The sequence below is a fragment of the Poecilia reticulata genome, chromosome 19, assembly GCF_904066995.2.
Source record: "Poecilia reticulata chromosome 19, P_reticulata-male-v2, whole genome shotgun sequence".
In the NCBI taxonomy this organism is placed as follows: Eukaryota; Metazoa; Chordata; class Actinopteri; order Cyprinodontiformes; family Poeciliidae; genus Poecilia; species Poecilia reticulata.
In genome coordinates, this window is record NC_088848.1 from 3,545,499 (window position 1) to 3,569,229 (window position 23,731).

The 23,731-nt window shown below is 39.1% G+C and overlaps 2 protein-coding genes across 6 annotated transcripts in view; both read left to right on the forward strand.

Moving 5' to 3' along the window:
- aclyb (ATP citrate lyase b) overlaps nucleotides 1–17,161 on the forward strand; it is a 27,962-nt gene extending 10,801 nt beyond the window's left edge. Inside the window, exons 11-30 of one of the 4 annotated variants that reach the window (XM_008436634.3) lie at nucleotides 300–417; nucleotides 680–834; nucleotides 2,247–2,340; nucleotides 2,546–2,602; nucleotides 2,996–3,025; nucleotides 5,743–5,884; nucleotides 6,589–6,757; nucleotides 6,835–6,939; nucleotides 7,127–7,323; nucleotides 8,033–8,114; nucleotides 8,199–8,309; nucleotides 8,388–8,515; nucleotides 8,584–8,677; nucleotides 8,772–8,926; nucleotides 10,397–10,547; nucleotides 11,618–11,761; nucleotides 12,604–12,717; nucleotides 12,976–13,058; nucleotides 15,811–15,887; nucleotides 15,956–17,161. In XM_008436634.3, coding sequence (XP_008434856.1) covers nucleotides 300–417; nucleotides 680–834; nucleotides 2,247–2,340; nucleotides 2,546–2,602; nucleotides 2,996–3,025; nucleotides 5,743–5,884; nucleotides 6,589–6,757; nucleotides 6,835–6,939; nucleotides 7,127–7,323; nucleotides 8,033–8,114; nucleotides 8,199–8,309; nucleotides 8,388–8,515; nucleotides 8,584–8,677; nucleotides 8,772–8,926; nucleotides 10,397–10,547; nucleotides 11,618–11,761; nucleotides 12,604–12,717; nucleotides 12,976–13,058; nucleotides 15,811–15,887; nucleotides 15,956–16,050 — 2,301 coding nt within the window. In that variant the 3' untranslated portion in view covers nucleotides 16,051–17,161. The remainder of the gene's footprint in view (nucleotides 1–299; nucleotides 418–679; nucleotides 835–2,246; nucleotides 2,341–2,545; nucleotides 2,603–2,995; nucleotides 3,026–5,742; nucleotides 5,885–6,588; nucleotides 6,758–6,834; nucleotides 6,940–7,126; nucleotides 7,324–8,032; nucleotides 8,115–8,198; nucleotides 8,310–8,387; nucleotides 8,516–8,583; nucleotides 8,678–8,771; nucleotides 8,927–10,396; nucleotides 10,548–11,617; nucleotides 11,762–12,603; nucleotides 12,718–12,975; nucleotides 13,059–15,810; nucleotides 15,888–15,955) is intronic. The other 3 variants (XM_008436635.3, XM_008436636.3, XM_008436637.3) reach the window with 3 other exon arrangements.
- Nucleotides 17,162–17,910: 749 nt separating this feature from the next.
- Nucleotides 17,911–23,368, forward strand: klhl11 (kelch-like family member 11). Of its 2 annotated transcripts, XM_008436640.3 has the most exons (3): nucleotides 17,911–18,612; nucleotides 18,829–19,313; nucleotides 20,508–23,368. In XM_008436640.3, exons 2-3 carry the CDS (start codon nucleotides 18,871–18,873, stop codon nucleotides 22,090–22,092), a joined length of 2,028 nt encoding a protein of 675 aa, XP_008434862.1. In that variant the 5' UTR covers nucleotides 17,911–18,612; nucleotides 18,829–18,870; the 3' UTR covers nucleotides 22,093–23,368. The 2 variants fall into 2 exon arrangements, with proteins under 2 accessions (XP_008434862.1, XP_008434860.1); XM_008436638.3 differs by having other exon boundaries at nucleotides 17,913–19,313.
- Nucleotides 23,369–23,731: the final 363 nt, after the last annotated feature.

Here is a 23,731-nt window from a genome sequence, read left to right on the forward strand (position 1 = left end):
TCCAAAACAATTATTACTGTGACAGTTTATGGCCTAAAGAGATGTGCAACTTGTATGAAATATTTTCCAGCAGCATCAGCCATTTTGGTAAACAAGACCTCTTGAGCTTGTTCAGTTTTTCATCAGAAGTGTTGATGTATTTTGCATTTGATTTTTAATTCTTTAATGAAAATGATGTGCTACTTTCTGTGGTTCATCAAACAAAATCTTAACAGTTTATATTGAAATCTGAGTTTACTGTTCTTGAAGAGGTTTAATGTCTTTATAGATTGAACTGCTTTCACTTCTTCCTCCCTCAGGGCATCGTCAGGGCCATTAAAGACTACCAAGGTCCCCTAAAGGAGCACGAGGTCAGCATATTTGTGCGGCGTGGCGGGCCCAACTACCAGGAAGGCCTGAGGGTGATGGGGGAAGTAGGTGAGTGAAATTCTGCATACATTCTCAAAGATTGAAACCAGCAATCAGGTGTGTAGTGATGAACTCTGACCCGAACCTTCAGAGTCACATGAAGACGTTTACAAAGTCGGCCTTCTATCACCTGAAGAACATTTCCAGGGTTAAAAGGACGAATGTCTCAGGGAGATCTAGAGAAACTCATCCATGTGTTTATCTTTAGTGGTTCTGATTACTGATGACCTGAAAACGTATCGTTTCTTTGTTTGTTGTTTTTTTTTTAAAGGGAAGACCACAGGTATTCCTATTTATGTGTTTGGAACTGAGACTCACATGACGGCCATCGTCGGCATGGCTCTGGGTCACCGGCCGATCCCCAACCTGCCTCCAGTCGCCGTCCACACCGCCAACTTTCTCCTCAACGCCAACAGCAGCCCCATGGTAGGTTCACTTCCTCTCCATAGCTTCCTATTGGTCGGTTATTAATTAAATGGCTTTTATTAATTGTTAGTCTGTATAAAAGTTGACGAAATTAGCATTATACAATATACAGCTGTGGACAAAAATTAAGAGACTTAACATTTCGCCATGATGTCTTTAGGTATTTACAGTGATGGTTTGCTAATGCTAACTTTTTTCACCTCTCAAACATGCAGCTCTGGAAAAAATGAAGAGATCACTGCATTGAACCGCATTAAAACCTCCTGGTTTTTCCACCAAATATTGATTCTGAACTCTTGAGTTAAAACATTAGTATTGTTGTTTCTAAATGAATATGAACTTCTTGTTTTCTTTGCATTGTTTGAGGTCTGGAAGCTCTGCATCTTTTTCCTTATTTTAACCAAATAAATACTACATTTTTGCTTGGTATTTCAGAGACATATTGTCAGTAGTTCATAGAATAAAATAACAGTGTTCATTTTACTCAAAAATGTGTCTATAAAGAGTAAAATCAGAGAAACTGATCGTTTCAGGTGGTCTCTTAATTTTTTCCAGAGCTGCATATTTAGAAAAAAATCATCAAGCTATGGCTGATTCCAAACATTCAGCTAATATTCAGAAATTCATGTTTTCCTCCTGCTTTCTTGTTGCTTTATGTTTCACTTTGACTCTGATAACTCGGCTTGCCCTTCAAGGTTGTTAGTTTAAAGGTTTGCATTGCTTTGGATGTCATAAAGTTTAATGACGATCGCTTCAGCTGCTTTTCATCCATCTGAAAAATGAAAGCTGTTTGAGCATAAAGCAGCACCAAATGGAGTCTCTGTTTCACTGTGAGGTTATGCAGTTTTGCCACTTTTTAAAACATTTTTGGACCTTGCAAAATGAGCATTAGACATAAAATCCCGTACAGTACAAAAACGACATGAGTTCAGTCTAAAAGTCTTGTCCATCTCTAATTTATTTATTATATTTATGTAGTAACGCAGTTTACCGGTGAGCTGTTTTTGAGAGAAAAGGTTATCAAAAATCTACTTGATGGTATTAAACTCTGGTATTTACAAGATTTTCTGAATCCAGTCATGCAGGTTTAATCTTTGACATGTATCATCCTTGAAACCAGTTTGTGCAGCTTTACTTTGTCCAAACAAGAACAGACTTGTTACATATTAAGCGATCTTTCTTTTATGTTGCATTACACCATGAGGAAACTTTACACAGTAAACTTTTTATTTGTTTATTGTGCAAACTGTTTAAAATGAGTTGCCAAAATGTAGTGCATCATTTACTCAGGTTTAAAATGAAGCAGTCGGTACAATCTGAGTGCAACTGGCTAAACTTTTCTTAAGACTCTGGTGTTGCGCTGCTCTTTTCATTCTGGTTCCATTAAATCGTTCCTCCCTGCTCTCTCTCAGACTCCGGCTTCATCAAGAACGGCTTCGTTCTCTGAACCCAAAACTACAAATGACGTCACCCCGCCCAAAAAGTCAAAAGCAGGCCTTCCACCAGGTATTTATGGCTGAACCAGTCCCACATATTAATCACTTATAGGTAGTTGTCTGTAATTTATCTCGCTTTTTTCCCCTCCCCATTTATTTTTTTTTTTACCTTTGCTCCTTTATCCCTGCAAACTGTTTTTGTATTGTTACCCTTTTTCTTGGTTTTGCTGCTCCAACTGTCCTCATTTATGCTCTTCCATGCTTGTTTCTCTAAGAATCTCTTCATTCTTTACTGTGGCCTCTGAAGAATGTGGTCACAGATGGTTGGAAAGGTAAGTTAGAGGTGTGCCATGCTCTCACTGCGATCGGCTGCATTTTTAGGCTTCACATTTACACAGTGGTACCCCTACTTGTTAAAATCGCCTCATTTTACTATTAAGGTTCAGAAAAGTTGCTAGTTATATTTGATGCCAGCCAGTAGATCTAGTTTTTTAATTGAATCTTTTAGATGTTGCTCCTTGCAGCAGCAGAGAGGCATGGCCTGTAGCAGCTGAGCTTTGCACACTCTTTCCTCTGCTGTGCTTTTAAAGGGTGTGCTTGCAAACATGACGCAGTTCCCACTGCATTTTAGGAGTGTTAATGAGTGCAGTAAAGCCAGACTCAATTCTTTTTGTTTTTCTTTCTTTGTTTTTATTGTCATTATTTCTGTCCCTGTGGTGTTGCAGAAGCTCAAGCTTCTTCGGTCTGCAGTGGAGGTATGGATGGATGTGAGAAACCTCCAGCCCCCCAACCCTTTTGTTAACCTTCATTTGCCCCCTTGCTTTCTCTTTATCCTTAAACTGACCTTAGGTTTAACTTGAATGTGAAAAAAATAACACACTCCTCCACAGATTAAAGTTTAATGATTGAGTTTTTAATGCTTAGGGAATCATTTTAGAAACTATAAAAGAAAGTTGACCGAATTAGTGCAGAAAACAGGATGTGGTTTCTTTAAAGAAGCAGTATGTAACTTCTATAAAAAAATATTTGTTGATACTGTCACTATGTTGACAGTTTAATCTGTGGAAAAAATCAAGCTCATCTACCTGTTCTGAGTGCCAGCTAGTAGCAACCAATCAGAGCCAGGAGGCGGGTCTTAACGCTGTCAATCACCCTATGTATTTTTCATTTTTTTTAAACGTACTGCAGCTTTGAGACAGTATCCCCCACTAGTCAGGCATTATGAAAAATCTATAAACACTTTTATCTATCTAACTTCTTAAAGATCAGATATAAAGAAGGTAAAGAATCTGGAGACTGATTATTTTTTATTGCTGCATGTTGTATGCGTTCGATCATGGACATTTTAATGCCAATTGTGGAGCTTTTTAAGATGCATTGAAATAGACTTGATTCATGTAAAACAGAAAAACAAAAACTTGAGTGCTTAAGTTTGAATTTATTGTGAACATTGTCAAAATTATGCGTACGACTATTATACACCCTTACTGAATTTATGACAAAAGTTCCTCTGCAGGTTTTACTTTAAACACACATTAACTGTCATCAGCAAGCTTATGATATAATTAAAAATTATTAGTTTAGCCACTTTTTTTTGTTGATTTAAAAATAACATTTTCTGAAATTGGGTGTTTGAAGAGGACATAAACAAATTCAATGGATTTTAGTTTCTGAAAAGCAACAAATTTAAACTTTTGCACCAGTTTTTGATTAATACTTGAAATTTTTTTAGAATTTTGCCCTGGAATTAAAAAAAGATTGATATATAACTAATTACTTATAACCTTCATCATAATAGTGAGAGGATCTGAACCAACTGGATGTGTAGTCATACTTTTCAAACGGCACAGTTATATAATGCAGTTTATTGAACACTAATATGACATGAAGATAAAAATAACACCTTGGATATGTCTCAGAGTATTGAAAGTTCTCCTGAGCCTCTCATATTTACATTTTTACGGTTCTGTCTGGTTGAATGTTTTTAAACCTTTTTAATGAATGGTGGCAGCATGAAACGGTGTTTTATTTGTGCTTTAGAGCGGCAAAGCATTATTTAGCTCACTCTGCTTCTTCACAACTGCAAATTAATTTGATAAGTTTGCAAATTATATAAATTTCCCAGAGGTACTTTGACAAAATATAATATAATTATGTAAATTAAGACATAATCCAGTGATTTGAACAAGCTTTGAAACGTAACGGAGGAGGAAAATGATTAATTTGTTCCTTAAAATGCTACCATTGTACGTTCAATTATTTACCCAAGGAGCTTTAAGATGGTAAAGATGTCTGTTTGAGAGGAGATGAAACTGATTCTACCAGAACAAATGAAATGTAAGCTCTGAGAACCGTCTGGTTCCCTGCTAACTCGGCTCCAGCCCTCCAAGGGGGCCGAGTTGCTGACGGAGCGAATTCACCTGCACTGATGCAGAAAAGGGGTAGAAATGTCTGAGGGGAGAAAATGTAATTTAACAATATTGCTCATTTATGATTGTGGCGTCTCTAATGAATCCCAGGAAAGGTGTGAATAAGGCCACGTTCACACTGCAGCCGAAGTGACCCAATTACGACTTCTTTTTTTTTGTTTTCTTTGCCGTAATGCGACCTGTATCTGATCTTTTCATGACAGTCTGAACAACACAGGTCGGATTCTTTTCGAATGCGACACGGATCACTTGGATATCCGATTCAAATATGACCTGAACCTGAATGTCCAGGTCGCATTGATCCGACCTCAACGTCATTAACACTCAACGAGCGCCACAAGCGGGAAGAAAAACAACAATGGCGGACTATAATGAGGATTATAGTCTTCATTATAGTCCGTATATAATGAAGTCAGCATGTTGATGATAATATGCTGCTCCGGTCGGACAACAACTTTAGAATCGTAAGCTAAGCTCCACCGTTAGCATCCATGTTTACTTCCTCAAATACTGAGCATTCCTTCTTCTTTATGGCGGTTGGCAAAACCCTGAGCACGCTGACGTCATTGCGCACTCTACTGCACATGCAGGACACTTTCAGGTCGTTTGCAGTTCACACTGGAGATCACATACAAGTCGCCTATATTTGTAAGTATAAACGATCACGGCACAAAAAAAATCCGATTTGGAAAAAAAACTGGAATTGGGTCACTTCAGGCTGCAGTGTGAAAGTAGCTGTGTTTTGTTGTATTTGCTACATAAATGATTGAGTTAAGAATGTCTGGCGGTTGATACAAATTCCATTTTGAAGATGGCTTTGGGTGTGAAATTACTTTTTGAAGTGGTTTGCTGTGTTGGTGCGGTGTTTTTCTCCCACCTCCTCCACGTTTGTCCTCAGACTGAGATCCCTCATGTTCTGCTTGTTGACGTTCCCATCGCTGCAGTTTTCCCAACTTACCTCGACTCCCGTCCTTTTATAACTGGCTTTGCTCCTTTTTAAAATAACAGTTTGAATGTTTATTTTATTTCTTTTCTCCTACAAGCCAAAGCAACCACGCTGTTCAGCAGTCGCACCAAGGCCATCGTCTGGGGCATGCAGACGCGCGCCGTGCAGGGCATGCTGGATTTTGACTACGTGTGTTCCCGAGACCAACCCTCCGTGGCTGCCATCGTTTACCCTTTCACGTGGGTTTCCCAGCATGCTCCAGTTTATAATAAAACAAGTAACTGTTTAGCAAGAAATGGAGTCTTGTTTTATGTAAATAATTCCTTCATATTGGTGAAAAAGCGCTAGTTTCTTTGGCAAAAAAATTTACTTGGAAAAATCGCTTGTTATAAGTGAAATAATCTGCCAATGGAACTAGTGTTTTTCTCGAATGCGAATAGTATTTTTTCATTAATATTAATGAAATATTTACTTACAATTAACTTGCAAGTAACTTTTTAGGAAGACATAGGAGCTCGTTTTATCTTATTTCAAGAGCACTAAGACTATAAACTTGACCAAAATACTTGGTAAGATTTTGTACTTTTGCAGTGGGGTGGAAAACTTTACAATCTGACACGGCAAACTCAGAATGAATCACCGCAGTTGAACTAAAAACCATTTCAACTTGAAGATGTAATTTTATTTTAACAATACTTCTTTCTTCTTTTTTTTAAAATCATGTCCTGTTTTTGCATTTTGGACATACCATGTAGAAAAGATGACACCAGGACAGATTTGCTCTACAGAAAGTATCTTAAGCTGGTATCCTAATTGTGTGATTAACTTTATTTTATCAACTCAAATCAACAAAGTATAATAACCAACAGCATTAAATTTCAATTAGAAATGCTTAGCAAAGAGTTGCAAACTTTATTGAAGTGAAAACCGTTTTGTATTTCAGTGGCGATCACAAACAGAAGTTCTATTGGGGCCACAAGGAGATCCTGGTGCCTGTCTACAAGAACATGGCCGACGCCATGAAAAAGCACCCCGAGGTGGACGTCATGATCAGCTTCGCTTCCCTGCGTTCAGCGTACGACAGCACGCTGGAGGCCATGCAGTACCCACAGGTACCGTGAGAAGCTGTGAGTAACCGAATATTCAGACAAATGTGCATCAATCTAACGTTTGTCTGGGATGTTTTCAGGTTCACACCATCGCCATCATAGCTGAGGGCATCCCAGAAGCTCAGACCAGGAAGTTGACAAAGATCGCAGACGAGAAAGGCGTAACCATCATCGGTCCTGCCACGGTACAGAGCTTAAACTCGCCAAACATGCCAGTTAAAAACCAAACAGGGTCTAGAACTGTGTAAAATCATTTTTAGTCTTAAATAAAAGCAGATTTTCTAACCTGGGTTCTCCAAAAGGTCTCAAATTTAAGCTATTTAAACTCTGAGAAACCCTGATTGAGTTGCTATGTTGCATTGTGAACCCCAGGTTGGTGGGATCAAGCCGGGTTGTTTTAAGATCGGCAACACGGGCGGCATGTTGGACAACATCCTAGCATCCAAACTGTACCGCCCTGGGAGCGTGGCGTACGTGTCTCGCTCTGGAGGCATGTCCAACGAGCTGAACAACATCATCTCCCTCACTACAGATGGCGTTTATGAAGGCGTAGCCATCGGAGGAGACAGGTACAGGCACCTTCTTTTAAATTATCCTTGAACAAGTTAAGAGAGGTCTACACTGCAAAAACACGAAATCTTACCAAGTAATTTTGGTCAAGTTTCTAGTGCAGATATCTTAGTACACTTAAAGTAAGACAAACTAATTTAAAAGAAACTTTTCAGGAAGATATAAAGGCTTGTTTGAAGTAAATAATTCCTTAGTATTGATTTTTTTTAAAAAGTTCTATTGGTAGATAAATTAACTTATAACATGGGGATAAATGTTTTGTTATAATTAAATAATCTGCCAATGGAACAAGAACTTTTTCATCAATATTAAGGAATTGTTTACTTGCAACAAGCTTCTATAAGTTGCTGAAAAGTTACTTATAAATGAGGTTTAGCTTATTTCAAGTTTGCTGAGATATTTGCACTAGAAACAAGACCAAAAATACTTGGTAAGATTTTGAGTTTTTGCAGTCTTAAAAAAAAAAAAATGTGTCTGTTATGGAACTCTTCTGACGTTGCTAGGTAACGGACTGGGGTTGCTAGGTAACGGACTAGGGTTGCTAGGTGAGGAGCAGTGGCTACTAATTTGCAACTTTATATTCCAGAGGTTTTGTAGAAGCAGTTGAGACCCAAATGGACGTATAAAAATGTGAATTTTTAATAATGGGTGCCCTTTAAAAGTGACAATTGAAACTTGAGGTGGAACTAAATATTTTTTGCTGTCCAGATATCCAGGCACTACCTTCATGGACCATGTCCTGCGCTACCAGGACACTCCAGGGATTAAGATGATCGTGGTACTGGGAGAGGTGGGAGTCACTCCAGTAGTTCCTCGTGTTGATTTGATTGTTTGCGGCAGCCTCTCATTTCTATAATCTTCCTCCGTTTCTTAGATTGGAGGCACAGATGAGTACAAAATCTGCCAGGGCATCAAAGACAACGTAATAACTAAACCCGTCGTGTGCTGGTGTATCGGAACATGTGCCACCATGTTTGCTTCAGAGGTAAGTTTTAACCGTATTTGCAAATAAGGTGGCTTTGGAGTGAAAACTGGGTTCACCAGGTGATGCTGCCACCTGCAGGTTCAGTTCGGCCATGCGGGAGCTTGTGCCCACCAGGCGTCGGAGACGGCAGTGGCCAAGAACCAGGCTCTGAGGGACGCCGGCGCGTACGTACCGAATAGCTTCGATGAGCTGGGCAACGTGATCAAGTAAGGAATTAATCATTTTAACAGCACTTTGTTTTTTGGGCTTTTACTAACTGTATGCAATGGAACAGGAGCGTTTATGATGATCTGGTGGCCAAGGGCACAATCGTTCCTGCACAGGAAGTCCCTCCTCCAACTGTACCCATGGACTACTCCTGGGCTCGGGTGAGAAACCTTCAGCACTTTGATAATGAGTAAGCTCAAGAATTTACCAGTGCAAAGTGTTGGAATGCTTCTTTTATACCTTTTTTTAAACCAGGAGTTGGGCCTGATCCGTAAGCCAGCCTCCTTCATGACGAGCATCTGTGACGAGCGAGGCCAGGAGCTCATCTACGCCGGCATGGCCATCACGGAGGTGTTCAAGGAGGAGATGGGCATCGGAGGAGTTCTGGGCCTGCTCTGGTTCCAGCGCAGGTTGGTGTCATGAAAACCGACAGAAAAAGTGACGTTTGTCTTTTATTTTTCCTGGTTTGTTCCCAGAACAGAGTCCCAAAAGTCTGGCATTTGCTCCATGGAGGGGCTTTTCAGGAGAAATATTCCAGACTTGATCCTGTGCTGATTGGATATTAATATTAAATGAACAGCTTGTGTTCTGATTCCAGTTTTTCCTGCTTTCTCGTTTTGCCCCAGTCGGTTTTATGTCTCCCAGTTTAGCCCCGCCCACTCGACAGCCATCATGGCCTCACCTGCCTGTTTACCTGAGGTTATAAAATGTGCCCTTCCCATTCGTCTTCAGTTTAGCTGGTTTGCCTCACCTAGCATGCAGCCGTGTTTTCTCCACCCACCAGTTTCTTTTGTTTTTGTGAATTTATATCTTAAAAATGGCTCAAAAAATAGACTGAGCAGGGAATTAATCACATAAGTTGGGATGAGCTCATAATTTCATCATAATCCATTTTGTTTATGGTTTCAGCTGCAAATGGTTTCATTTATTGGTTTTGGTTGCCGTCTGTCTTCGGTTATTTAAAACATCAACCAGTTCCAGTGTTAAGTGGGTCTGAGCAACTTAAAGTTTTATTATGATATTTTGTGGTAGTATTGTGATAAAAGTGACAATTGGAACAATTTACTTCTTTGTTTATGCAACTGTGTGACTGTTGCTGTGTGTCACAGCAGTTATAGCCCCAAAAACACAAATACGGCCCGTTTGAAACGCATTTTTTAGGACGCCAGTCATAAATAAGTGTGATTTGTATTACTAAACTGTGCAGTACTCCATTTTCAGATTTATTGACGCTTTTATTAAACAAATGGTGGAGAAAAGGGTAAAACTGGAGTGTTTTAAACATCATTAATTGTAATTTATTGTGGCAATAAATTGAGGTTCTTTTCACATTTTGATACGTCCACAACAAGAAATCTGTAATTTTGAAACTAATATTTTATTCTGATTTTTAGTTGTTGTTTTTTTAAGCAAAAAAAAAAAAAGAACATCTAAAACTGCTTTACTATTTTCCCTTTTGTTGGAAACGGATACAAGCAACACTCTTTAGCCTTAAATAAATCCAAAAAGAAAAACTGGCAGAGCAAAAAATCAACAAATGTTTAATTTTGTCTCTCCATCATATGATTTTCTATTTGCAAATAGTTTTCAGCCCAGTAAGGAAACATCTAAACAAAATTCTTATAAGTTTATTATAATAAACGATACAGTAAATGCCCAACCCTAGGGTTAAGTGTTCTGCACAAGATTACGTGTTATTGGTATTTGAGAGCGTACTTTATGCCGTTCTCAATATATTAATTGAAAATTATTTAAATATTGTCATTCGCAATAACTACTGGGACAATTTATCATCCTGCAAATTTATTATCATGTCAGATTTACTGAGAACTGGTTTGGACGGAGTGGAGATGTGATCATTTAAAGCTGTTTGTGTTCAGGCTGCCGCGCTACGCCTGTCAGTTCATCGAGATGTGCCTGATGGTGACGGCTGACCACGGACCCGCCGTCTCCGGCGCTCACAACACCATCGTCTGCGCTCGCGCCGGCAAAGACCTCATCTCCAGCCTCACGTCTGGGCTGCTCACCATCGTCAGTAACATCTCGCATAATCTCCAACAATTACTGAAATATTTCAACTTAAAATGTGTCAGAAATATCCCTTTGTTTATCACACTGGGTCACAAAAAAAAAATTGGTTTTGTAAATTGTCTGGGTTTTTTTGTTTTGTTTTTGCATAATGTCATTTTTGGCTGAATCCAAAAATGACATAAATTTTTCTCGGTCAGGTTTTTATTCTAATTTGATTTAGAAAAATCCGATCTTTTGTGACGACATCAGTTCATTTCTGTTGATATTTCTCATCCAAAAAAGGTTTTAGGAGAAAGGAAATTGTTTTCTAACGGAGTGTATTAAAACCCTTTATGACCCAAGTTTCAAATCTCCGCCTGGATATTTTTGCTTATTTTAATTGTACAGAGTTCCTTAAATGTCCTGTGACTAAATATATATTTGCCCATTTATCCATAACAACTGGAACTTTCAATATTTAGCAAATTATTTTCACAATTTACCATCTATTAAGAGTTCCCCTCAGATTAATTTCACTTCCTGCTACAGCGGGAGTGAAATTACCGTAATAACCCGATATCGGCTGGAAAGCGCAACGTCTCCCCTTTCAGAAACTGTTGGAATATTTCAGATAGCGCAACGTGAGGCGGGTTTACCGTACTGCAAATTTGGCTGGATTGTCGCCAACACATTCAGCCTAGAAGGGTTAATTAAATGTTACAAACTTGGATTTCTGTAATGAACACTCATAAGGGTAAGTACATGTAAGCTGAATGTTGCGTCTTCATTGCGTAAAATTAAGTGCATGAACTTCCGTTTCTTCGAACGCCTCATATGCTCAGCAGCAGCAGGGAAATCTCTCTAGAGTCCAACATGACGGCATCCCAAACTAATATGTAGCTCAGTTCAGAAAGTTGACCTGATTGTGCAAAACCAATGTGATTTTTGGATCCAGCGCATCACAATTACCCTAAAACAGTTGAAAAATTCCAGACAGTTTTTGTAAAATTTCATTTACATTTTGTGTTTTGCTTGTAAGAGCATTAAGTTCTGAAATTTTCTGCTAAAATAAAATCTATCTCTGTGGTCAGGGGGATCGTTTTGGAGGCGCTCTGGATGCAGCAGCAAAGCAGTTCAGCAAGGCGTTCGACAGCGGCATGCTGCCCATGGAGTTCGTCAACAAGATGAAGAAAGACGGGAAGCTGATCATGGGCATCGGCCACAGGGTCAAATCGGTAAGCACTTCCTGTTTTCAACAGCGCTCTTGATTATGACTACTAGCTACGTCTGTCACAATAATCAATAAATCAATTAATTGCATTATAAATTAAAACAAGCTCAATTTCCATTGGCATGATTTATCATTTATCTCTTTTTTTCTCTCTTTCTACCAAAAACTGGGTGATAAAACTCTTCACTTTCTTTTTAGTCTCATGTAGCCTTTTTTTTAAGGACAATTTTGTTTACAAAGACTTCAAAATTCATTTTATTTGTCGTTTTGTTTATTTACTTTGGATATTTAAAATGTCTTCCAGCTCCAGTGTGAAATGCTTATTACAATTTAAAGTTTACTGATCTTTCAGAATGTGTTCTTGTGTTTTTGCCATTGCCACTATCAAGGTTTCCCTCAGTGTAATATAAGCCTGGCGGGTCACCAGGCTTTACTTCTGCTCCCACCAGGCTAAGTGTTTAACTTCTTTTTTTTAAGTCTTTTTAAAATGTTTTCATTTTTTTAAGACTTTATAGTTGGTGTTCAGGTGTTGCTCTCCCAATCTTCCAATAACACATAATTATCAGGTGATATTTTGAAATTTCCTGTCAATTTTAAACATTTTTTCTCTCAAAAATGAGATAAAAAATGAGGAATGACTGCTCTGGCATCCACCCGCTGGGCTTAGCAGGTTTTCTGGGGGAAACCTTACATTATATCACTTAAAATTATCATTTATCGTAGTAACTTGTGGAACAGTTTGTCGCCCAGCAGAATTAATCGTGACAGACGGTATCAATGGTAATTTTGATGAATCGAAGCGACTGTTTCAAACGGAAAACTGAATGCAGTTCATTTTGTTTTCAGGTCAACAATCCGGACATGCGAGTCCAGATACTGAAGGACTTTGTGAAGCAGCACTTCCCGTCGACCCAGCTGCTCGACTACGCACTAGAGGTGGAGAAGATCACTACTTCCAAGGTACTTCAGGAATAAATATACGTCTCATTTGGTTTAATTGACATTTTGATGCTGAGATCTATTGAAGGAGAATGTATTCTTGTTTTGTATAAAATAAAATCAAGAAAAAGTCATGTCCTAAATTAACTTAAAATGCTCAGTTTAGCATTGATTGAAAAGTTTATATCGGATTTCTACTGATGTACAAACTGTATCGCTTTTATTCTTTTTGAACCAATAAAAACTGCCGTAAATAAATGACTCTTCTTTTTCTTCTAGAAACCCAACTTGATCCTGAATGTCGACGGTTTTATTGGCGTTTCCTTTGTGGACCTGCTCAGAACCTGTGGAGGCTTCACACGGTGAGACGATACGATACGATCCTGATCGAACCAGAAATCAAACTCCAGTCCTCAGGGGAACGTGCCCTTCGGTTTTTAACAGCGTCTCTGCTCAAATGCAGCCGCTTCAAATGGAAATGCAAATCAAGCGACACAAAATTCTGCAGAGGTTCTGCAAATGAACGATCTCTTAGTTGTGGTGTTTTAAACATGCAGGATGCCGACCCTTCAGGAGTGACTGCAGTAAACAAATGCAACATTTTTCCATCAGAGGAACAGAATGTGTAGCTGCAGGTTTCTAATCTGAACACAGGCTCATCTGCAAGATTTATTTTGTTTTTTCTTAAATTGTTACATGTCTCATATTTGTCACATATTTCTCTTTTTACATTTTTATTACTTATATGGCTGCAAATACTAATTATTTTAATAAAGGATTATGTTTTTATGAAAAATAATTTGCACATTTTCATTTAACCATTTAAGCCTTTTTTTATATGGCATTAGTAAAACATTAAAAGATGGAACAAAACAATTATTCAGTTTCTTTTTAAATAGGAAAATACACATTTTAGTGCCTAAATTGTACCAACATGGGATTCCTTCAGTGAATGTTTGATCATTTTATTAGCGAATAATATATTTTCAGCTAAAAAAAGAAAATGCTTTTAACACCAACATGTGGGAAAAACTCAACACTTTCTGGTTGACTTGATGGCAATACAGTGTAAGGTTGGTGATTCACTCTTTGAGGCTGCGGGCTCCCCACGAATGGTCCTCAGCCCCGTTAGGTACCCCAAAGGGTATGCAGTCTCACTCGAGATCAAGAGCCACCTTGGGCAACAGGGACTATCTTTTATGGCTGGTGTATGGTGCTTGTGGTGTGCTCCAGGGCGCCACCTTTTGGTTTGTATGTGCTGTGTGGGCTGCGTAGAATATGGCTGGCATATTCCGGGGGGTGCAGTTGCTTCATCTGAGCTGGGCTCAGCTTGTAGTGAATTGTTATGTTGGTGTTCATAATCCAAAGGAGGAGGAAATGGGAAGTGGAAGGAAAGAAAACGAGGGGGGGGGGCGGAGAATGTAGAGTGATGGTGGTGGGGGAGGAAAGGTTAGGTTTAGGTGAGGTTAGGGTAAGGTTAAAGATTAGGAGGGGGAGGGAAAGTGGGGGAGGAGAAAAGTCTTGGGGGAGAGAGGGGAGGCAGGAATGGAGGGGTGAAGAAAAAGAGTGGGGGGAGAAGTATAGGTAGAGGAGGAATGTAGTTTTTCACTTAATTCTAGTGGGTTGGGTAAGTTTGTTTTTTGTTGTTGTTTGAAGAGGAATTAAGTAAAAGATTTAAGTTCCGTTTTATTACTTAAGGGAGGTTTTTAGTTTTAATGGTTTGAGTTTTATCTGTTAAGTTTTAGTTCTCTTTTAGATTTGGAAGTAGTTAAGTTTTTTTTAATTTTTCCTCCTGAAGTAGGGTTTGTTTTTGTTTTAAAGGTTGTTTTTTTTCTTCCACTAAGTTTTTTTTTCTGTATGTTTTAAAGGGTTTTTAAGGTTTAAGCCCTGAGTGTTTTTGTTTACTGGAGGAGGTTTTTGTTCCTATAGATGGTTTTATTTTCCACAAATTCGTTATGTTTTTTTGGAATACTAGTTCTTTTTGTGCAGGTTTTTGTTTTTATAAATTGCTTTTCCGACTTTATTTGGACTTTTGGGCTGAACGTTTTCCTATATCGGTTTTTGTTTATTTAAAATGGTTTATTTTCCCAGTTTTTGTTTTGGATTTCTTAAATGATAGTTTTTCTGTTATTTTGTGAATGAAGCGGATGCAAGCGGGGCTCTAGGTCCCCTTGAGTTGAGACAACTGTTCCTGCTTTCTTTCTGTGAATGGGTGATTTTTAATTTTTTTTGTACCAACCAACAGATAATAGGACATCAAAAACTGCTTGACAAGTTGTTGTTGTTGTTGTTGTTGTGTTGTAACAGAATTTGAACCAGGTGAAGCTAAAACTGCCACTTGAGAGTTTTTGGTAGAACATATTTACAAAGGTTTTTTTTTTTTATCTTAAATGCAAAATGTTTTTATTATTTTTGTAGTTTTGGTTGGAGTGTGTTCTTTCAGCAAATGTTCTCCAATTAATGATTAATTGATCACTAAATTAGTTTCCAATAACTGATTATCAAAAATAATTTGATATATTGTTTCAGCCCTTATTACTTAACATAAGTAGTATTCTAAAATTAAACTAATTCTAACCAAATAAATTTCCCGCCTGCTGTGAAATGTTTTTTGTAAATGTTTCTACCAGGATGTGTTGGAAAAATTCAGATTTTCCACACATTTTTTCCTGTAGCTCGGGGAAAATACCTTTATAAATACTTTAAAGGCTTAGCACCACAACACATTAAAGATCTGCTGTTGTCATGGCAACCTCCCAGACCTCTCGGGTCTTCTGGTTCTGCTCTGCATTCCCAGAACCAGAACCAAACATGGAGAAGCAGCATTCAGCTTCTACGCACCACAAATCTGGAACAAACTTCTAGAAAACTGCAAAACAGCTGAAACACCGAGTTCCTTTAAATCCAGACTAAAAACCCACCAGCTTGGAGTTGCTTTTGGAAACTAATCACAAAATGTTAGCAATCAATAATCTGATGTGTAATGATGGTAAAAGTCGATGTTTAAATTGTTGACTTTGTGTTTTTATGATGTTTTGTTGCTGAAATCTGCCACACGGATAAAATTTGACTTCGATTCCTGCGTTTCTCACCTGATTGTTAAACCGGCTCCAGGGACGAAGCGGACGAATTTGTGGAGATCGGCGCTCTGAATGGGATCTTCGTTCTCGGCCGTAGTATGGGCTTCATTGGTGAGTCCCGTTCAATAATGATGATTAAAAAAAAACGCTACCCAGCTTCAAACCTTCCTCTTCTTTAGGGCATTACCTGGACCAGAAGAGGCTGAAGCAGGGTCTGTACCGCCACCCGTGGGACGACATCTCCTACGTGCTTCCTGAACACATGTCCATGTGAACATCTCATCCTGGCGCTCGCTGACCGGCGTGGCGGTTTGGGAGAAACGTTGATGGGTTGGGGAGCCATTAACGTTACGGTTAACGGCCGCCGCTGCCGCTGGGGGAGGGAATGTTGAGGTACGCACCAATTAAGGATCTGTTTAGGCATTTTCATTTTACTTTTTAAAAGGAAAAGGGGAGACGGATATTTTTAGATTTAGTTTTTTTGGGATATTTAACAAATTTAGACATGTAACTTATTCTTTTTTTTCTTTTTTTGGGAGAAAAAGGTCAACCCAATGGACGGCACGAAAATAAAAATCAATAGACTTTGAAATTAAGTAGAAAAGCAGAGAGATCTGTTTTTGGGGAGCTGATTTAAAACATTGTATTTCCAACTGGCTGGAAAGTCTGGATGGTTAAATTGCATGAACAGCAGCCAATGTTAAAATCTGTTCAAGCTCAGCAATACAGTAATGCTTTTTATAATTCTTATGCACATTAACCATCATTCACTGTAATTAGTTTTTCTGCGTCAGGCTTTTTTTTTTTTTTTTAAACAAGTGCCGAAGTGAGCTTTTTGGTTTTATTAAGCGCTGCACCTTAGCAATTCTTTTTCTTTTTTTTTTTTTTAATCTTCTCCAGATTTATCACCACTATTAAACCAAAGATAATTTTGGTGAAATGTTTTTATTAAAACATCTGTCTATAAAAGTGAAGAATCATTATAAAGTAAGGGAGCTGAACATTTAAGGAGTTGAAGCTTTTCCTGGAGTAAAAACCACGTTTACAGCCCCGATCGGTCCACGAACGGTTGGATGCTGATGTGAATCAGACGCTTCAGCGGCGCTGCGGGACCTGAAGAACAAAACGGTGACATGTAGAACCGTCCAGGAGAACAAAGCGCTTCGTGAGCCCTGTGAATGTTTGAGGCGAGGGAATATGAAAGCAGTTTGCCTTATTTGTGGACGACATGCAGCTGAGAAGTCCCGACCAACCTGCAACATTCTGTAACGCCTGCTGTGTTCGGTCTTTATTTTGCTTATTTTATTTAACTGTGAAAAATGCTTTGTTTTTGTAATATGCTGACACTTAGTGGTTCAATAATAAAGAAATTATTTTAAACTCTTCTTCTTCTTCTCTGGTGAATTGTTTTATGTTCTGAATAAAATTATGTTGGTAGAATAGATGTTAGAGTGTGTAAAGGGTTGATAATCAATAAATCAATGAATCGTATGGTAAATTAAAACAAACTCAATCATTTTCATTGGCATGATTTATCATTTCTCCTTTTTTTTCCCTCTTTTGACCAAAAACTGGATGATAAAAGTCTTAAGTTTGGCACTTTGTTGCTCAACTAACCCTTTTTTGAAGGACAAGTTTCTTTACAAAGACTTCAAAATGTATTTTTATTTATTTTTTTTATTTTATATGTCTTCCTGTTCCAGTGTTAAATGTTCATTAGAATTTAAAGTTTATTGATCTTTGAGAATGTGTTCTTGCTTTATTATTTTGCTGTTACCATTGTATTAATATTATTTTGAGACCAATTTTATCATTTATTGCAAAAATGTCGAACAATTTATCGTCCAGCAAAAGGTCTATTTGTATAAAAGAAATTGAGTTTCACACAATCTCTTTTACTTTTGTTTTGAACAATTGGTGAATAAAATAAACTGTTGATGCATTTTATTTTTGGGTAGATTTTCCTCTTATTCTAAAAGTTGACTTTTAATGCTATCAACATTGAGTCCGTTTTTAAATATTCTAAAATAATGGCCTTTTTTTCTCTCCTATAATATTTTATTACAGAAGAGGTGGTGATATTTTTTATGCAAAAATCCCATTTGGTTAAAATTATTTTAAGAAGGTCACAACATTGCAAAGGTGGGTTTCAGGGAAATGCATGCCACACTTTTCAGATTTTTCTTAAAAATTTGTAAGGGTGCACAGATCATGGCCTACAATGTGATATTAAGATTGAGGCATCTGTTTAGTACAAGTAAAGTTTTTGACAACTGAGAAAAATCTAAAACTCCCAATTATGTATTGGCACAAAAAAGTGCAGGGATTTGTTGATTTATGTGGAAATTTCCACAATATTTCTGAAGAAAGACTGATTGATATAATTTGGCAGTAAACGGATAAAAACTACTGATTTGATTGATAAAATAACATTTAAGTATACTTAAGTATCTAGAATCTAGCAGGTCACATAAAAAGCTACGACGGACCGGGTTTGGCCCGCGGGCCTTGAGTTTGACACGTGCTATAAAATAAGGCAGAAATAAATGCTAAGAATACTATTTCTATTTAACATGATTAAATTGAGATTCTTGCCAGAGCGCAGTGTATTTTTAATTGTATAAATATGTATCGTGATAACAATCCGTGTTGTTCCTCCGCGCCGTTTTGAAAATACACGAACGTCCACATCACCTTCAGTTGGAGCACAGCAACAACACGCATGCGCAAAACCGGTGTATCCAGAAAGGTAAACTTCGCTGAATTTAGGACGTGTTGAAGGTTTGCTACCTCCAGGAAATAGACAAGGACTTGAATTTTACTGTATTCGCGGAAGGTACGTTAGTCTCTTTTGTAAGTAAAGCTTGAATCTGTGAGGTTGCCGTCGACTTTCTGGGGATAATATGCTGTATTTGGAATATTCTTGAAGACGGAAGTGAGGGGTTGTTGTTGTTTTTCCTCAATCAAGCCTCTGATTGAACCCGACGTGTGCATGACAGTCTCTGAATGCCTGCTGACCTGTTTTATGCACACCTATGATTTCCTACCGAAGATAGCCAAGAGTTTCCATCTTTCCTTGAGTTTTTGCGTCGGGATGGCAGCAGCGGCGGAGGAGGGCGGCTGCAGCGGCGGAGGCTCCGCGCCGCTGTCCGCAGGTGATGGTGAACCTGAGGAGGCCGAGGTGTTCACCTGCCCGACCTACTGCTCGGAGCTCTCCCGCCGGCAGAACGAGCAGAGGAAGGCGGGGTTGTTCTGCGACCTGACCCTGGTGTTCAGCTCCAGGGGCGAGTCTGGCGTGGAGGGGGTCCTGACCTTACCTGCCCACCGCACGGTCCTGTCTGCGGCCTCGCAGTATTTCGAGCTGCTGCTGGGCGGACAGTTCTCGGAGTCGCAGACCGGGAGAGTGGAGCTGACGGAGTGGAGCTCCGCGGCGGGGCCCGACCCGGAGACCGTGGAGGCGGTCATACACTTCATGTACACGGGAGAGGTCCGGGTGACCAACGCTAATGTTCACGATGTGCTGGAACTAGCTGACAGGTAACTGTTGTTTTATTCAAAAATACTTTATTGATCCCAAAGTGAAATTAAATGCTGTTGTGACTCTTATTAGTTCAAATTCTTCAGTTTTTGACATTTTGCGGAATTATTCCGCCATCTTTGACCATTAGTAGAGTGGAGGTCAATGCATCCAAAAGTCCACTGAGAAGAAACCTTAATGTTAGCTTAATGCTAGGCTGCTTTATTCATTACAAAACCAGATTGTTCTTGGGATTATTGTCCAGTTGTGTTGACTGGAGGGAAAAATTCAATTTAAAAAATACTTTATAGATCCCAAAGGAAAATTAAATGTAACTCAAATTATTCAAGATTCTTCATAAAATTGTTGTTGGCAGGAAAGAGCTCCTGTAGCAGTCTGTATTACAGCGAATTTCAAGAAGCCGCTGACTAAAGACATTATTTGTCTAAGACAGTCTTATATAGAGAATGCTCAGGCTCACAATTAATCTGAATGGATTTTTAAAAAATAGTGTAGTAAGCGATTAAATGTTAACTGAAGTATAAAGGTTACAAACTGCTGAGGGGGAAAAACAAGCAATACTGAGCAGTAATTAAGCCTTAATGTCTTTCAGGATAATGGCGTTTTCTGCAGTTTATATACTCTAGTTAAAGATTAATAACTCTTGATTAATCAGTCAAGTTTATTTGCATATCACATTTCAGCAAAAAGGCAGTTAAGTGTTTTACACGATGAAAACATAAGACATCATAAACAGTCAGCAGCTGTGAAACCAGTAACAACCACTGCATTTTGTCAAGTGCTATTATTAAAATTATCAATATACAATATTAATTGTCATCAATATAGTTAAAGTAATGTAATTTTAATTTATAAAGCACATTTTCAGCAACAAGGCAGTTCAAACAATAAGTAGTCCATAATTTATAAACTAGTAGGGGTTTCTCTGGATTCTTGTTCTGATAAAGCTAGATGTTGGTTTTTCATGTTTGATTCTATAAAGTAGATTGTACTTTCTATGTTTGTTCTAGATTTGTAAGCTAACAGGAGTTTCTTTAGGTGGCCTTGCTCCAATATTAAACATTTAATGCTAAATGTTGATCTAAGGTAATGTGTAGTTTCTCTAGATAAACTTATAGCAGATTCTCCAGATTCTAACATACCCAATGTTACCCACTGAAACAGTTAAAGTGTTAACTTCTTCTTCTTCTTAGGTTCTTGTTGGATCAGCTGAAGAGCTTCTGTGCAGAGTTCCTGGTGAAGAAGCTGAATCTTTCCAACTGCGTAGCTGTGCACAGCTTGGCCCACATGTACAGCCTGAACCAGCTGGCTCTGGAAGCTGCCGAGACGATCAGAAGAAACTTCCAGAAAGTCATTTCCAACGACGAGTTCTACACTCTTCCGTTTCATCTGGTGCGAGACTGGATGTTGGACTCGGAAATCACCGTGGACTCAGAGCAGCAGCTGTTTGAAGCGATCGTGAAATGGGTCCACCAAGACCCGGAGGAACGGGTGCGGTTTTTTGAAGAGCTGTTCAAGCTCGTGAGGCTGAAGCAGATTCCTCCAACCGACTTAACGCGTGTGGTTAGAAAGGAGCCCTTAGTGGCCAACAGGGCAGAGTGCCAGCAGCTGGTGGTGGACGCTCTGGAGTTTCACGCAGTTTGCTCGGAGGGCCTCAAGTCGGCTAACTTGGATCAGAGTACCTCCTACATGGCGGCCATTCATCCGCGCCTCGGCCAGAACATGGACGTGATCATGGTGGTAGGTGGAGTCTCAGAAGGCGGAGAGTACCTCAGCGAATGTGTTGGCTACTTTGTCGCAGAGGATCGTTGGATCAATCTACCGCACATTCACAACCACCTGGACGGCCACGCCATCGCGGCCACCGAGGGCCACGTCTATGTGGCGGGCTCCATGGAGCCTGGCTTTGCCAAGATGGTGGAGCGCTACAACACCAGCCTCAATACCTGGGAGGATGTCAGCAGCTTGTCCACGCGGAAGCACTCATTCGGCCTAATGGGCGTCAAGGATGTCCTCTACGGCATCGGGGGACACGGTAACTTCAGCCCAGGCTTTAAGGATGTCACAGTTTATAAACCGGAGGAAGATGAGTGGTTCAGCCTTGAGCCGGCGCCGAAGATCCTAAGAGACGTAAAAACAGTGACTGTAGAGGATCGATATGTGTATGTGATGGCCAGGACGCCTGAAGACATCGACCATGATGACGGACTGAGCACCGTGACCATGTGCTACGACACAGAGAGTCACAGGTGGCAGGAAGTTCACTCATTACCTCTGATTGACAGCTACTGCAGCTTCCAAATGGCCGTCTCATCCACAACCTTCTACCACACCGCTTCCTGCTGCCCCAAAAGTTACAAGGCAACTTTTGAGGCCGCTCAGCAGAAAGTAAGCAGAACCATCCCGGAGGAGATCCTCAGCAGCCTCCCAGCGGAGGTGCTTGGGATGGAAGGAGCCGCCGTCTGCTTCCTTGGTGAGGATGTCTTCATCATCGGAGGATGGAGGAACAGCAACAACTTGGACAAGCAGTACCGCAAGGAGGCGTACCGCTACTGCGCCGACAAAAAGCGCTGGACGCTGCTGCCGCCCCTGCCTCAGCCGCGCTGCCGAGCGGCGGCCTGCCACGTCCGCATCCCGTACAGATACCTGCGCGGCTGCCAGCGCTACCCAATGCCGCAGAACCTGGCGCGCCAACGAGACCGCATGCAGCAAATGCAGCAGATGCACCGACTCACACTCACCAGGCGGAGACAGATGCACTCTCAGATCGAATGCTAAAGTAGGATTAAAGATTGTCCAGTGAATAATTAGCACTTTATCTTCAGATAAATGCCTTCTCACAATGATGAATCTTATTTTTTTTATTATGATAGAATGAGAGATGAATCTAAAACTCTCTCTACAGCTGGAACATGTAACTTTTATTTTAAAACATTTTTTTTACATACTTATTAAAACTGTCAGTTGAGACAGAAAACAACTAATCGGGGACAGGAGGAGGGTCTTAGCGCTGTCAGTCAATCTCATGTACTTGCTGCTCAGTGTGCTAATGGCGGAGAAACGGCTCATCATTACAAGAAAACTGTTAGCGGTTGCCACGTTAACTAGCCTTAGCTTTCACAACATGCTATGCTAGCTGCAGGGTAACAGAGAGCAAGAGCAGAGCCACATGAAGGGTGATTGACGGCTCTAAGACCCGCCTCCTGGCTCTGATTGGTTGTTTCTAGTGGGAGAAATCAGTAGAACTCAATTTTTTTATCTTTTATGGGGTTTTTTGTAACAGATTATTTGTCTCATACCAACAACAAATATGTAAAAAAATATATATGTTTTTAATAAAAGTTACACTATTCTGACTCTAGATTAAAAGATAAATATCCATTTGGGCTACATGTTTAGTGTCATGTCCATAATAATTGAAGCTTACGTTAATGCCTCTTAATAATGTAACCGAGTGCCAGGATATATAAAAATTTAGATTTCCTAAAAAGTTGAGAACATTCCTATTATTGTTTAGCTTAGCATTCAGATTTAAACTTTAGAAACCAGCAGGAAGACTGCTTTTATTGTAATAAATATCAAGATATAAATGATTGATGCTATATTACCTATAAAACTGCCATGACAAAAAATAATGTTAGATTATAAAGTAATAAGATATTTTCATATGTAATACAAGTATAATTCAAAAAAGTATATTTACATCAACTTTTTTATTATTACTACAATGTTCTTTTTTTCATTGCATTTCTTTGTTTTGTTGTATTTGTTGGTTGAGATATCTTGGTGCTGTTTGTGTGTTCAAATTGGGGATTGTTTCTAAATATTTTTATTTACCAAATTATACAATGCATCTCACTTTTTCAGTGCCTGCTCAAGAATCATGTTCCAGCTCTTAAATATTTCCGCTAGAGCAAAAAATTGTTGCACTCAAAACTGTTGTGTGAAGATTAAAATGCTACTACGCCACTAAAAATGAGATTCTCGGAGGATGAAGTTGTCTTATTGGGTGTGTTTGTGTCACAAAGCTAATAAATCAAATATAAATTCTGAAGCGTGTTGGAATTGTGGTTTTGGCAACATTTGTTTGGTGATTTTGCTTCATGTTAAATGTGTTCTGAGGAAAATAATGCACAGGGGGGTAAATATGTCTTTAATTTTACAACTTCACTGAGGTTTTCCACAAAGTTACTGCCAATATTTTGAATTGACTTATTTTATTTATTGAAAACTTTTTTTTACTTTCTACTAAACTTAATTTTGTGAAACTGAATTTAATCAGCAATCAGTAAAATATTTTGTTGATAATGCAGTTTGGGAGTTTGGCAGTTTCTTTATAGTGTTTTATGAGAAACTTTTACTACGTCCTACCTCCTTAAAATTTGGGTAATCATATTTATAAACCAAACAAAAATAA

Excerpts from the sequence above, each read along its gene's own strand:
- klhl11 (XM_008436638.3), top strand. The coding sequence starts at position 18,769 with ATGACAGTCTCTGAATGCCTGCTGACCTGTTTTATGCACACCTATGAT. Across the intron at positions 19,314-20,507 it reads GTGCTGGAACTAGCTGACAG|GTTCTTGTTGGATCAGCTGA; the intron begins GTAACTGTTGTT and ends TCTTCTTCTTAG.